The 15,886-nt window shown below is 34.4% G+C and overlaps 1 protein-coding gene across 1 annotated transcript in view; it reads left to right on the top strand.

Moving 5' to 3' along the window:
- LOC308510431 (cadherin-related family member 4-like) overlaps window positions 1–15,886 on the top strand; it is a gene marked incomplete at both ends in the record, with an annotated part of 118,807 nt that overhangs the window by 17,384 nt on the left and 85,537 nt on the right. Inside the window, 2 exons of the mRNA XM_081079717.1 lie at window positions 5,855–6,022; window positions 12,572–12,742. Of these exons, the coding sequence (XP_080935843.1) occupies window positions 5,855–6,022; window positions 12,572–12,742 (339 nt within the window). The remainder of the gene's footprint in view (window positions 1–5,854; window positions 6,023–12,571; window positions 12,743–15,886) is intronic.

Below are 15,886 nucleotides of genomic sequence, written 5' to 3' on the forward strand. Positions count from 1 at the left end.
GTGAGTTTAGAAAACTTGAATCTTTTATAGGGGCATTAAGTCTGTCTGAGCTTTGCCTTAGAAAGTGTCTTCAGAAAATTAAGAAAAGGGTCTTAATTAATTAAGAAAAGGGTCACATGGTAATGTGACCCAGTAATCCCTCTCCTGGGAATCTACTCAAAAAAATCTGAAAACATTTATCCATAAAGATATCTGTACTCCGATGTTCATTGCAGTATTATTTACAGGGGCCAAGACATGGAAACAACAAAAGTGTCCTTACATAGATGACTGGATAAAGAAAATGTGGTATATATACACAATGGAATACTACTCTGCCATAAGAAAAAAATGAAATAGTGCCATTTGTGACAAAATGGATGGATCTTGAGATCACTATGCTAAGTGAAATAAGTCAGACAGAAAAAGTCGAGAACCATATTACTTCACTCATATGTGGGGTATAAAACTGAAAGCATCAAAGGGACAAGACAAGCAAATAAAGAAACAAAAACTCATAGACACAGACAATAGTTTAGTGGTTACCAGAGGGCAAAGGGAGAATGGTAGAAGGTAAAGGAGTAAAATATATGGCGATGGAAGGAGAACTGACTCTGGGTAGCGAACACGCAATGCAATACATAGATGATGTATTATAGAATTGTACACTTGAAACTTATGTAGTTTTGTTGACCATTGTCATTCCAGTACATTTTAATAACAAAAAAGAAGAAGGTGTCTTTATCTTTATTTTATTGGACAATAAACAAACCAGCCCCTTTTTCCAAAGAGAGATATTACCTTTATCTTTCAGACTGTTTGTTTCCTTTACAAGAAGTCTTGGAAAGATAGTCTAGAACAAAGGTGGCCAGTTCCTAAGTCTGCAAGGCCTACAGAAGTGCAAGAAACCTGTGGTGAATTGTCTCCCAGAATGCCACTCAAAAGAAACCTGTGCTAGAGTGTATGTGAGGCTACAAACCAACAATCTTCCATCTTATGTACCTTAGAATCTCATGGCAGCCTTGAAATGCAAACATTTCTTAGAACTTCATCTGGATAATCTAAGCCAAGTTCTATTTCAATGTCAGAGACATATAAAAATTTGTAGATTTCATTACATGTTTAATAGGTCTCTGTGGAATGGATTCTTAATCAAATTATAGAAAACACTCATTTCTTGGTAGATTAGATTTTGATGCCATAGTCAAAGAACAAAGTTAAAGTATTTTTCTAGCACAGCTATTTTTTGAATCATACAAGCATATACCCTTGTTTGTTCTCAGTGGTAGAGAGCTGCTGTTGGCAAAATAATTTAACTTTTAGAGCACTTTTACTGCTAGATCATGCTCCATGTCATCCTGATTCTCTTAGAGTCATAAATAAAAATGTGAAAAATTTCTTTTTATCACTAAATAACACTTCATTATTCCACTCAATAGATCGGGGAATTATTTCAACTTCTAAAGTCTACACCCTAAGATGGATTTTCAGATAGGCTGTTCACACAACAACTAGACATCATGCAATTTCTTTAGCTGAACTTTGAAAGAAATGTGACATCATGCATTTAAATCATGGCAGCTACCAGGGAAAAAGGAAGAGTATGTAATACTTATGAAGTATGGCAGAAACATTTACTGCACTGTGCAAATAACATTGCAGGATTCCAATCTAACATAAATGGAGTTAATAGAAGATATACCTGATTGTGGGACTGTCGATTGTCACTATTTAAAGAACCTTAGATACGCAGTCAGAGAAACTTAGTAAAGGTGACCTATCAACCTAAATAAAGAAACTGGTTATGACATAAAGGATAAAGATGTCCCAAAGGAAGTGACATTATTAAAAAACTTCACATTAAAGGAACTATCAAAGACATTCCACAACACCAAAAGTGCAAAACATAAAACATGGGAAGCTGATACAAACCTTGAAAGTGATAGGACAATTTGTCAAGGCACAGAGAAGATCCTTGCACATCATCTTAAGTTATTTTATAAGAAGAAGGCAAGCACTGTTCAAACTATTTTTGATAAGTCTTTTACAAAGAAATACAATACTTTTATTCTCACTTAAATTACCATAAATTGAATAAATATGAGTTTACTATTTTTTAATTTCCTACTCATTTCTCACCTATTATAGGAGAAGTTTTAATATTTTGGCAAAAGTTTTAAAAGTAGTAGAACAATCATATTTTTCTCACTGATTTTTAAGCTTGATTTGGCTTCAACTTAAAGTCATCGGTTGCATTAGCCCTAACATGAGAGTCAGCCCATCCTTTGAAACTTGGAAGCCTGGCATTCACTTCTCCTTTCTAGCTGTGACAGTCCTAAAGGGCATCTTCTTCCAGTAGAAGGCTGTTTCATCTACACTGAAAACCTGTTGCTTAGTGTAGCCTCCTTCACTAATTATCTTAGCTAGATCTTCTGGATATCTTGCTCTCAGTTCTACATCAGCATTTGATGCTTCACTTTGCACTTTTATGTTACATAGATGGTTTCTTTCTTTAAATCTCATGAACCAACCTCCTCTAGTTTCAAACTTTACTTCTGTAGCCTCCTCACTTCTCTCAGCCTTACAGAACTGAAGATCATTAGAGCCTTGCTCTGGATTAGGCTTTGGTTTAAGGGAATGTTTTGGCTGGTCTGACCATCTATACAGGCCACGAAACTTTCTCCATATCAGCAATAAGACTGTTTTGTTTTCCTATCACTAGTGTGTTCACTGGAGTAGCACTTTTAACTTCCTTCAAGAACTTTATCTCTGCATTCTCAATTTGACTAATTGTTTGGTGCAAGAGGCTTAGCTTTGGGCTCATGTTGACTTTTGATATGTCTTCCTCATTAAATTTATTTCTAGCTTTTGATTTAAGGTGAGAGATGTGCAGTTCTTCCTTTCACTTGAAAACTTAGAGGCCATTGTAGGGTTAGTAGTTGGCCTAATTTCAGTAGTGTTGTATCTCAGGAGATAAGGAGGCCCAAGGAAAAGAGAAAGAGATGGAGAATGACTGATGGGTAGAGTAGTCAGAGCACACATATTTGTTGAATAAGTTTGCAATTTTATATGGGTGTGGTTTGTGGCACCCCAAAACAATTACAACCATAACATCAAAGATCACTGATCTAACAAATATTATGATAGTAACAAATATAATGATATTTATAACAAGTATAAATATAACAATTATAATGATAGAAACAATATATAATGATAGTAAAAATATAATGATACCATAACAAATATGATAGTAAAAAGGTTTGAAATATTGCAAGAATTACCAAAATGTGACACAGAGACATGTAGTGAACAGTTGCTGTTGATGACACCATTAGACTTGCTGTACTCATGGTTGCCAAAAACCTTCCATTTGTGAAAAACACAGTATCTGCAACACAGCAAAGTGCAGTAAAATAAGGTACGCCTGTATTTTTAAGAGATCTTTGGGATCTTTTGCATCTTTAACAGCCATCAAATGTAGACACTTGAACTTTGACCCTGGCTATGAAAATATTATATCACACAATTAAAAATCAGATTATCAGTAATAAAGAAGTATATCCATGTGTTCTTATTCTAATAGGACAAATATATTTATATAGCTTACTATATAAAGTAATAAAACAAATATATTTATATAGCTTATTATATAAAACATAATTATGTTGCGTTTAATATGTAAAATGCTTCTTATATGATTAATGGATAAAATAAAATGAGTTCTTAAAGAAATGCTGTTTGATCTATCTTCAGTTTATTCTTTATCTCATTATGAAGTATTATTAAATCATAATAATAAACACAATAAAACATATTATTTGTAACATTTGAAAAAGAGAAAAACATTTTGTGTAGTGTATATCATTTTGCAATATAATACTTATAATAACTACAATACCATATGCATAACATAGTACAATATAATATTTTCCATCCTTACATCATTCTTTTAAATTTAATTTATGTTTACATTTTATGAGTGCATGATATATTAGGCTGTTACATATGAATAATTTATAAATATATATCTATATATGGAGATACCCACTGAAACTATTTTACTGATAAGATTCTGTTACCAAAAGACTATAAGGCTTTCAAGCTTCATTTTACAAAAGCCACTTCCTCCTTGAAGGTTTCTCTTTCCCCTTTTTGGAAGCTTCTCCTCCCTCTCCCAAACTTTCATATGATTTTACTGAACTATATCACCACTATGCTTGGTGTAGTTATTTTTATCTATTCATTATCTTTGCTAGGTTGCAAACTAACTAAGAGTGGCTCTTGTTCACTGCTCAAGCTTCTCAGCCATCAACAGAGTAGAGAATGCAAAACTAGTGGCACTCAGAAATACGTGTTTACTCAATCATCTTAGGTTTTGCAAATATATATGGAGTCTTGTTAAAAATAACTCTTTATCCTATTATAGCACCTTTTGTTAGGTAAACAAGGATTAAAGACCAAATCACCTGGACTGCTTGCCAAAAGTTCTCCATGGGATACCCCACATCAACTCTAAATACTTATAATTTAAATTGATGTTAGATAATGATCTTGGCTTTGCTGATAATCTTCTCACCAGATAAATATGGGAAACAGACACAGAAACTGAAATATGACCTATGTGCATAATCACTCAATTAAACAGAATGAAATGATTGGGTTCAATGTTGAGTAACAATTTATTGACCTGTTGGCTTAACTGTAGTAAAGATTGAATTTGTATATATAGCCAAAGCCATGCATTTGTTAGTAGGCATAGCTACGGACATTAGGGGAGCTGGTCTAGATATGAACGACTTCAGGATTTTGTTAATATGCACAGGTTTGTTTAACTTTTGATGCTTCCTTTGCTTTTAAGAAACTTAAGTTTATGTGTTAATTAAGGAATTTGAATTCCTGCTGAGATATTTTGAACTCATTGAATATTATTCTCTCTTACTCTCTCATTCTCACTCAGTGTCTCCGAGTGGACAACCGTGTGTGTGTGTGTGTGTGTGTGTGTGTGTGTGTGTGTGTGTGTGTGTGTGTGTGTTTAAATAGAGAAAAAAACTGCATCACTTAATCTTGTATTATTTCAACCAGGACTCTACTTTTGCTATCTTTTTTTCTTCTTCTTTAGGGTCCTCTTAGAGTAATTTGCTATATAAAAAATCTTCATTATATAACAAAATGTCATAGAAATATTGTTAATATAGAACTATTTTTAAGTATTGGGATTTTTGATATTATTTACATTGCTTTTTAGTCAAACTACCTACTCTGGGAGTGAGTTACAGGATATGCCTATTTTTGCTTTTTGCTTTAGACGTACAGCATAATGCAATTTACAATTAGTCACAACTTAACCAAAAACAGAGCCTCTTTTCTTTCTAATAAAAAGAAAGTAATGAAAATAATTAAGTAAATTAATGCAGAAAGGATGTTTCACTGATTTTTTTCATCTAGCATTTTAAATTATAATACAACAGACTTTTACATGAAAAATATAGTTTATGTGAACATACAAAACAATTTGACTGATTTGACCAATAAACTCAAGTAGGAAATTAATGAAACTAGCTTTTAACTGAAATTCTAAGGGGAGTTGTACATGAAAGAATGAAATAAAGGTGTAGGAAAGCTGAGATCTCAATTTGTCCACAGCACGACACACACGCTACACACACACATACACACACACACACACACACGTAATACTGAAATGTGAGTTAAAGGAAACAAAATTGATGTAGTTTTATATGAAACTTTTCAAAATCACAGTTTTACTTATAAATGTAATTTACAGGGACAAACATGGCATAATTACTGATAAAGTTCATTTTTATACTTTAACTTGGTTTTATTTAAAATTCTCTCCGTGTTATCTCTTCAGTATTTTCACACATTGCAGCAGAAATTCAGATGTTAATCAACCCAGTGTATTTGCCTGAAAACACACCTCCTGGAACACAACTAAGTCGAGCTTATGATAAGGATGTAGCTGGAAAAGCAGATGTCTACCACTTTCTGAATAAAACAAAGGATTTTATCATCGATGCAAGTAAATGAACTTTAACATACAAATTTTTATTTTCTACTTCTTATTTTTAAGATTCAGCCTTTAAAGAAAAAAAATTAAATTAAACTTAAGTGTTATATTGTATTTTGAGGTTAAAACCTGTTGCAGATATAGACACACCTCAATTCTATTTATCTATTTATTTATTTTAATTAAAGTTTATTGGAGTGACAATGGTTAGTAAAGTTACACAGTTTTCAGGTGTACAATTCTGTATTACATCATCTATATATCACATTGTGTGTTCACCACCCAGAGTCAGTTCTCCTTTCATCGCCACATATTTGACCCCATTTACCCTCATCTACAACCCCCTCCTCCTCTCTTAGCTTCCAGTAACCACTAAACTATTTGTCTGTGTCTATGAGTTTTTGTTTCTTTATTTGTTTATCTTGTTCCTTTGTTGCTTTCAGTTTTATATCCCACATAGCACTTAATTTCTAAAGGAGCTTCCCATTACTACCCTGCCCAGCATCCCTGATATCCCAATATTGCCACAAATGTTTCTTGACAACACAAAAATGTTTGTGCATTAATATGGTATAAGAGTCACCCCATTCTTTTCAGAAAAGAAATGTTTTTGAATAATAGGAAAGATGACCCTAAATACATATTTTTGTGCTAATTTCAAAGAAAATAATAATAATAAAAATTCTGGCCAAGGGAATTGAGATTTTTGAAAAAGAATATTCAACAGCCATTTAAGGCAGGGAATATGTGTTGTGCTTTGCGTTCCCCACAGCACCACATTCCTAACCAGGTGGTTTGTGCAGTAGGTCCTTGGTAGGTTCAAAGAAAATGGGCAACACTATCTCTCATTTAAAACCAGTACCCAAAAACCCTTTGTTTTTACACTCAATAGTCCAACCAGGGCCAGTTACAAATACAAATGATGTTTCTGAATGCCTCTGCAATATGGTCCATCTATTTTCTTACCACGGTGCTTTTTACTTAGGTTATGATTTCTATAGTTTTATACAATTAACTAACTAGATGTTAAATGTAAACTAGGATCTAAGATAGTATAACCATTATCTACATTTCAGATAGCTATTATGATGTGCATATGTAGTATGCTCAGGAAACGTTAAATATTATCTGACACAATTTTTGTAAATTTAAGGAAATGGTTTTGAAAACAGGAATAGACAGTTTTTGTCTCACTCACGACCACCCAGTGTCCCTTTACAGGGACACTTGGCTTGTGGCTCAGTTCAGTCCCGCCCTCTGAGAACAAGTCCAACCTCTTTCCACAGAAGTCAATTCTAAGCTCTGTCAACTCCTTTGCTGCCCTTCCACTCAGTAACTAGGACCGTGCTTTCAACCTCCAAATTCCAAAGAATATCTGAATAATCCTAGACTCTCTCTTTCCTCCCAAGAAGGGTCAGGATACTGGAAGCCTTCCTTTGGTGGAGTTTTTGATTCCTTGTGGTCAGACTACAATCATATCCATCTCCTCTGGCTCTTTCATGGCCTGCCATTTGGACCTTAGGCATTGTTTTTTTTTTTTTTTTCTATTTGAACTCTGCTGGGAGTGATACCACAGGCTTTGGCCTGAATCCCAGAAGAATCCCCCTCTTCTTTGCATACCATTTCCTTAATAATATGGAGATATCTGAATCTAATTTCATGAAAAATATGTGTCCACTTAAATTCTGTTTCCCATGTCCTACTATCCTTGGTAATTGCCTAAGATGAACCTCTTACAAATATGTATCTGTCCTCTTCTCTATTCTCATCTCCATACTGTTCCATGTTTCCTCTCCCATAACATAACCCCACACTCTTCTTGAGTTCTCATACCTTTAAATTATGGTCTTTGGAATCCCCATTGTATGACAAATAAAGAAGTAAACAATTAACAAACAAACAAATAAATAAATCTCTTACTTTCTCAACCTCTTTTAGTGACATTTCTCTACTTCTTGCTTTAACTGATTTTTTTCTGTTTTGTCTATGGGACAACCACAGCAGGCCTCAAGCTGATGTCAACACACTCACCCACACATCTCATCTCTGAGTCAGGAAGTGACAAGTCAGATTTATTCTGACTCCCCAAACTGGTTCCTGACCATTACTCTAGTCCTGTTTGGAAATTCCCTTGCTCATTTGGAACTCAGGATTATTTGGCTCCTTATCAAATATACTAATCACTCCCTCTCTAGTCCTGGAGACTTGCATACACCATTCACAATGTTTCTCCCTAACTTGATTCCTGTCACCATCTCTTAGATTACTTCAATATTCACACAATGGCCCAGACAGCACCCCACATGCTCAAGCCCTTATCTAATATAAATCCCGGTTCTGAAATCCCTGTGACTTTAAAACTTTCTGCCATCCAACACTCCCATGGCTCCAGTCAGAACCTCATCAGCACTCAGAACAATTCCACTTCTGTACTCTTAATCTCATACATCTCACCCAGATGCCATTTCTGCTTTTTATTATAATTCAGTTATCCTTACTACACTGTTTTGTTGACATCACAAAAGCCATAAATCCATTGATTTATTTTCTTTCTATCATTCAGTTCTCTTTACTTCCCTATCTAGTATTATGATCCATCTTCCAACCCTTCCTTGACAATATCCTCAGATAATTTGTCTTGTTGTTCTCCTATACATTTTACCCAGGAAAACGTCAACATGAAAAAAGTCCAATAGTTGATGTTTCTTGTCTAGACCCGGACTGCAGAGTATTGTTAGAGAAAACCACATGAACCAGTACACTGACATTAAATTTCACTTGGCCTAATCTACTTTTTGATGCTCCTTCAAAATTTCTCTAGTCAGATCTCTTGTTCATTTGCCAAATTGGCTGTTTTAAAATTTTTCCAATCTCTTCTCAAAATTACTCACCTAATTTTTTTTCTCTTGTCAGATAAACTCAACTCATATATTTGAGAAAAAAATATAAGCAATCAGAAGAAAATTTATTTCTGTTGTTACCTATAGACTGTTGGTTCTTTGCAATCCACTTCGTTCTGCTGTCTTGTCACAAAAGAAGTATGCTTTCTTTCTTCTGCTTCCCTTCCTTTCAACTTTGTTTTGAGTTCAATATTTTCCCCTCTTCAGAGATCATGCTTCACCTCTCATACCCTTTTTGCTTTATGGTTCCCTTCTATTAAATTTTAAGTAGTCTTTCCTATGTTAATAAGATCTACGCTTGACCAACGTCCTTCTACTTTTTCTGTCTTCCTTTTGACCTTTTATAGAATGTCTCACTTCTCTTACTGGCCACACATCTTTAAAGAATTTTCTACATCACTTTTTCTACTCCCACACCTTCGGTTTTTTATTGAACAAAGGTCAGAGTGAACACTGACAGATCACTCCACCAACACACATCACCACACATAGAAATCTTCTTTATTGTTCATACAATACCATGTTTCAGCTCTCATCTCATATAATCTCTCTTGAACATTTAGCAACATTCCATGCTTTTTGAAACATTCTCATCCTTTAATTCTTATGAGACCATGTTCTGTTTTCCCCATCTCCATCCTCCCTGTCATTGGTGTCCTCCACTTTCTCCTCTTTGATCTTTTTTTTTTTTTGACATAATAGCTTGTTCCTCCTGTATTTATTCTGTACATGTGTGTATTTTTCAGAGCCACTTAGGTTTCCTTCGCTTCACACACTGCACATTCTATCTGAGCAATCTCATCTTTCCCTTGATTACAATTACAACATATATTTTGATGATCCAAAACACATACAGGGTTCACATACCGTGGTTAAACTCTATACAAAAATATTTAGTTTATAGAAATATTCACAATTATATTGAATTTAATTATTCAAATCTCGATTCGTTTTTTCCTCCCAAAATCTACTTCTACTTTAACCTTTCCTTTATGTGAGTAACATAAAGCAACCCTTTTGGGGGCAGAAGCAGCCAACCATTAGGGCATATAATCCTCAAGCCCCCTAGTCATCATTAACTATTTTGCAGTACATTACAAACACTATCATGTATGGAAAATTTGCTGCCATCTACCCTTCAGAAAACTGTGTGACAGATATGCATTACTGACTCTTTTTGTCACCTCTTCCAACTCTGATGAATTACCAAATCCCATGGCTTCTAAAGCTTTGGTATATTTACCTCTATTAACACTATTTCAAGTTACTTCCTCAATACCTTTCCTCCAGAAGTTTGCACTTATCCCTTCATTGGTCTCCTTGCCTTCAGACTTTTCCACAAGTTTTTCTTCACTGACTTGGTAATTTTATTAAAGAACAAATAGGATCATGTCATTATAATTCTTTGATATCTATGTATCTATGTATCTATGTATGTATCTATCTTTCATCTATATCTATTATTTATCAGTGTCATGCCACTTATAACTACATGATAGCTTCCTTTTAACTCTTTTAACTGATGCACAAATCTCCTTAAGATGTGACTCCTGTTTTTTTGTTTGTTTATTTGTTTTTTTCACACTCAAGAGATATCACTCTCCACTACATGCTATAGATTTTAGTCAAAATATGCATCTCCTGATGCAAAACTATCTTCTGCCTGTAGGCATTTGCACAAAGCATGTCTTTTCCCTCCTCTATCCCTCTTCACACGACCAATCCTTTAACATCTATCAGGCATTAGTTCAGAAATCATTCCTTCTGGGAAGGAGCTACCCAACATTAGGTAAAATTCCCTTCTTACGTATTTTTAAAATCAATCTATAGCAATTTTATTTCCCTGGTTGAATTTCTTGAGCACAAGGACTGTGACTGGTGCAGTTGTTTTCCCTCTTGATTTTGTATCTGTAAACAGAAAGATTCTTGGTTTTATTTCTAATTCTTCTCCCAGCTCTTCAAATCTGTATGTCTCTATTATCAGCTCTCTGGTGCTGCATAAAAAGCCACTTCAAAATATAGGGGCTTAAAACAGCACTGAGTTTTATTTTTCATGATTTTCTGGATTGGATTCATGATTCTGCTGCTGCTTTGCTTGGGTTCCCTCATAAGGCTGAATCCCAAAGGTTTGTTCATGTCTGTGCCAGAGGAAAGTCCGTGTTAACCTCTGAAACCGAATTTAGCAAACTCTAGCTCCTGGATGAATCCAAATGATTCTATGGAACCACAAATTCTTTGATGCACTGTCAATACTTATCCTGGGACTCTTCCCCCCTTGTATCCTTGACACCAAAGATAAGGGCTAAAAATGTGCTTGGGTTAGAGGAATCAGGGGAAATTCACAGAATTATGCAACCAAGTTTTAGCCCCATTAATCTGACTGGAGGAAACTTATTAAGAGACATAATAAACAACCAACAGGTGGTTGAAACTATTAATATTCCCTCTATGTTTTATCCAGAACTACACTTTGAGATTGTTTATTGTCGTGTTTGTAAGGGATATACAAGTCCAAGCTCCATTTCAGTTTGAAAGATTTCAGCATTGGGTTGTTCTAGTTGCTTGTTATCACTTTACTTGACTAATTATTTCATAAAATTGAAAAAAAAATGCTACAAAAATTTAAAGGGGATTTATTTGTTAAGAGAAATTTTTTTTTGTCTATATTAAATCCATTAGCTAAGAATAGTATGCATCTTTAAAAAGAGTTGCTTATTGGTAATAATGACTTTCCCAGAATTAAAGATAATCTTTTCTCATGCTAATTCAATAGCTTTTGTGATCAGGTCTTTCTAAGAAAATCCCAAATAGTTCATTAATTTTAAAAGATAGCCTCTCTTAAGAATTGATGACAATATCTAAAAAAAATGCCCAAATTTAATGAAACTAATCTTGCCCACAATGATAACAATATATAAAAAAATGTTTTTGCTAGTGTCTGTGTTTTTCTTTCTTTCATCTATACTTTCTTTTCTTGTTTCCACTTAAAACAGTTAATTATTTTACACCCAGGTCTTAGGCTAGCCCAGCAAGGAATTGGTTGCTTTTGCAGTAAATATCACATAAAAGTACATTTTGTCTTCTGATAACAGGGACAACTTTGTGATAAAGTTTATCTTAGTGCCAGCTCAAAATTATGCCAAATCTGTTTTATGATTTTAGGTAAACTCATAATAATTAATGAAGTTGGATATAAACAAACAACATTTTTTTTGCTGTTAATAAAAAGTAGACATGTATTGTGATCACAATGTAATCTGTCACTTATGGTCCCTGTAATCTTTGGAAATGCTTTTCTATGAAAATATTTGAGAGTAAAATACAGTTTCTTAAAAACAGAGGTTTAAATTGTGGAACATTTTGAAAAGAAAATAAGTCCACTATTAGTATTTGCTAATTTTTTTTCATATTTTAAATCTTTCCCTTGTGAGGTAGCAAAGAAATAAAAATTGGGACAACTTTTATTCCTACTTTTTGCCCTCTTTCAATCAAAGATTCACATGATGCTTATTGTGTGACTTGTGTAGACCATATCACTTCCCACTTAGGATCTTTACAAAATAAAAGAGTTAAATATGTATTTCAAAAATATTTCAAGACTCAAAAGCAATTTTACTATATACTTATGTTAATTATAATTTATGTATTATCTTTTAACTAGGTTCTGGTATAATCACATCTACCAAAATTTTTAATTATGAAACTGATCCCAGAAGGTTTCTACTGATAGTTGATACTGGAGGGGTTTTGAGACATGTGTTGACCATTAATATCATTGATGTTCCCGAAGCTCCAGACTGTACTGCTGATCCCAAGTTTTCTTCAGGCACAGGTATGATACATTATTTTCCTATGGTTTCCTTTTAACAGCTATCTATAGTAAAACAGACCAGGCACATTTCTCTGGTTGGAGACATCCAGTGATTTTTATTATGTATCTAATGTATGTTTATACAAATATAAGAACATGTATAATCTCTCTGTGGAACTGTTTGGGGGGGAAAAAAAAAAAGATTTGCCAGGTAGAAATTCACACTCCACAACTAAGAGGTTAGTGAGCAAATGCATTAAAAACAGCAACAGAGATTCTTCAAAAGACTTATTGTAAGAAAAGTGAGGCAGGAGAGAACAAATAAATAAAAGGCTTTGATAACTTAATACATAAATTTAAACCTTTACTTATGAAAACATCACAAAGATTCATTTATTTTTAACACTCTTAAGTCTCAAAGGGTATTTTCATATCATAAAAGCAAATAATGTGTATGTATTTATGTGGGGTGAGAGGTGGTTTGACCGAGTTGGAAACATAAATAAAGCTTTCTCTAAAAAAATTCACAATACTTTAGGTCCAAACTCTGATTTGTGTAAATAAGCAAGAAAGGGAATGGTGTTTCATGTAGAAGGAACCATAAGTACAAATGCCTTGAGGCAGGATAGAGCATGGTAAGAATAGAAGTCTAGTGTAATTGAAAATTAGAGACCATTGAATAATATGATTCAAAATGATTGTTGAGAGGACATACTCCAACCAACTGAACCATCTGGGAGCTCAGTGGCAACTCAGTTCAAGGTGCCATGTTCAATTTTAGTTGCAGGGGGTGAAGCCCACCATCCCTTGCGGGAGTCAAGGAGTTGAACCGGCAACCTTGTGGCCAATAAAGTCCTGTTCTCCTTCCCCAATAAAATCTTTAAAAAAAAAGATTACTGAAAGGTAATATGGGTATTTTAAGAATGTTGGTCTTTTCCCTAAAGGTAGTGCTAATCCTTTGAAATATTTTAAACAGACAAATGTTTTAAATAGATCCATTTGTTTGGGTGTAGAAAAATATTTTAAGGGCACAAAGGTAGGGAGGTATTAACAAATATTATAAAGGGCCAGACAGTAAATATGCATAGTTTGAGTTTTGAAGGCTAAAAGATAAATTCAAAAATACTATTTATGTAGTACTTATATAACAATGTAGGAAACAAATGTCTAAGTTTTTATTGACAATATTTAAAATATATAATAATAATAACAATTGGTTATATTGTAATAGAGGCCTCCTAATGAGAAAAATAGACTTTCTCTTTTGGGGGATAGAATTTCCTTTTTTGGGGTGGAAGTATTAAATAACTCAATATCAGTGAATGATTTTCCTTTCTTGGCTAACAAATGAGCCACTCAGAATCTTATTTTTATTGCAGCCTGATTTTGACTTACTTTTGTGAATAAAATCAGTCATCATAGGATATTTTGTTTTACATTTTTCATTTTTTCTGACCACTGATTTCCTGAAAAATGGGAATATTGTGATGAGTGCTTAGTCTTATAATTCTGATGTATATCATATTCTTTTATCTCGTCTATAGTGTCTTTGTATAGTAAACACAATGCTTAGGCACATAATTAGATAACTAAGTAATCCACACTCTACCATGATATACAAGCATAGCATTCAAAGTTCACATTTCTCTTTTTTTATTTAGGCATAATGGGTAGGCATGGGAATAAAAAATAACATGGTACTTAGAATGCTATTATGACCAGATTACTGTAATTTATAGTATGTGGAGTAATGAGAGCACCTCATATGGCCTCTAACTTCATTATTAAACTCTGCCAGCATAGCAAGAATGCAACAATAGAAAGTATGTAAACAAGTGTCTATGTATGTATTCTGTTAACACTTTATAGACACTAAAATTTGAATTCCATATAAGTTTCACATGTGACAAAATATTATTCTTTCATTTGATTAAAAAAAAAAACAAAAAACAACACAACAAAACTGTTTTAAAATGTTAAAAAAAAAAAATCTTAGCTTACAGACCATACAGAAACAGGCAGCAGTCTAGATTTGGTTCATGCATGGTAGTTTGAAGACCAATGGAGTAAAGAAAGGAAGACTAATTACCATGTTATTTCATTAATTCAGGCAAGGAATGGTGTAGTTTGGCCTAGGAACATAAAATAGTCTTGAGATAATGAATCTGGTATTAAATTAATGTAAAGGAAAAGCAGAGGTCTCTGAGTGTCATGTGGGAGACCCTGCTCGCTGTGCCATTTGTAGCACAGGGTGGCCTGCTGGGTCTCTGCTCCCGCTCCCCACATAAGAACGCAGGACATGGTGAGGCCAAAAAGGAACACCCACGGAGCCATAGGTAAGGGAGTCATACTACTATACCAAGTTTATTTTCAAGACAATGCCGTCAGTGGGGTTTGATTTATTATTTTCATTGTACACTTGAAGAAATTGAGGCAGCATTTTAGAGACAAAAAGATGAGTCAGAGTAAGAATTAACCCAGCAGACAATCTCTATATGTCTTCCTTCTGAGTTTGCCACAAAAATAGTATTTATGAATTCTGTGAAATGATTATAGCACTGAGATTACCAATTCAATCAAGAAATAGTACCTATATTATACCCCCTGTCATGTGGGGTGACAGGCGGGTCTCTGGTCCCACTCCCCACATAAGAACACAGGATATGGGGAAGCCAAAAAGGAACACCCACGGAGCCATAGGTAGGGGAGTCACACCACTATAGTCTCAGTGGAGACTGGATTCACACGACGTGTGATCTGCTGTCCGCTTTTCTGCCAACTGACTGACTCCCCTTGCTAGCTGCAATCCCCCATGCTAACTGCAATCCGCGCTTGCTAGCTGAGCCACCATCTTCTTGCTAGCCCCCATTTTTCTGCTAGCGTAGACATGACAGTTATATCAGTGGCCAATGGCTCACTGGTTACAGCTGACGGCCAACTAGCCACAGCTGATGGCCATCCAATCACAGTTGATGGCCATTTACTACCTGAGCCAGCACCTTTCTATGTGAGGCTGAGAGCCTGGAAACTGCTCTCTGGAGCTCTGTCCCCACACTGAGGTTTCAGATTTACATAACTGGTTTGGAGAGCCTCAGTTAAGATAGAAAAATCTAGAAATAGACCAAATTGGGAGAGAAATATTATGTTTCCTTTTTGAACATTTTG

This window comes from Rhinolophus hipposideros, assembly GCF_964194185.1.
Source record: "Rhinolophus hipposideros genome assembly, chromosome: 18".
Taxonomy (NCBI): domain Eukaryota; kingdom Metazoa; phylum Chordata; class Mammalia; order Chiroptera; family Rhinolophidae; genus Rhinolophus; species Rhinolophus hipposideros.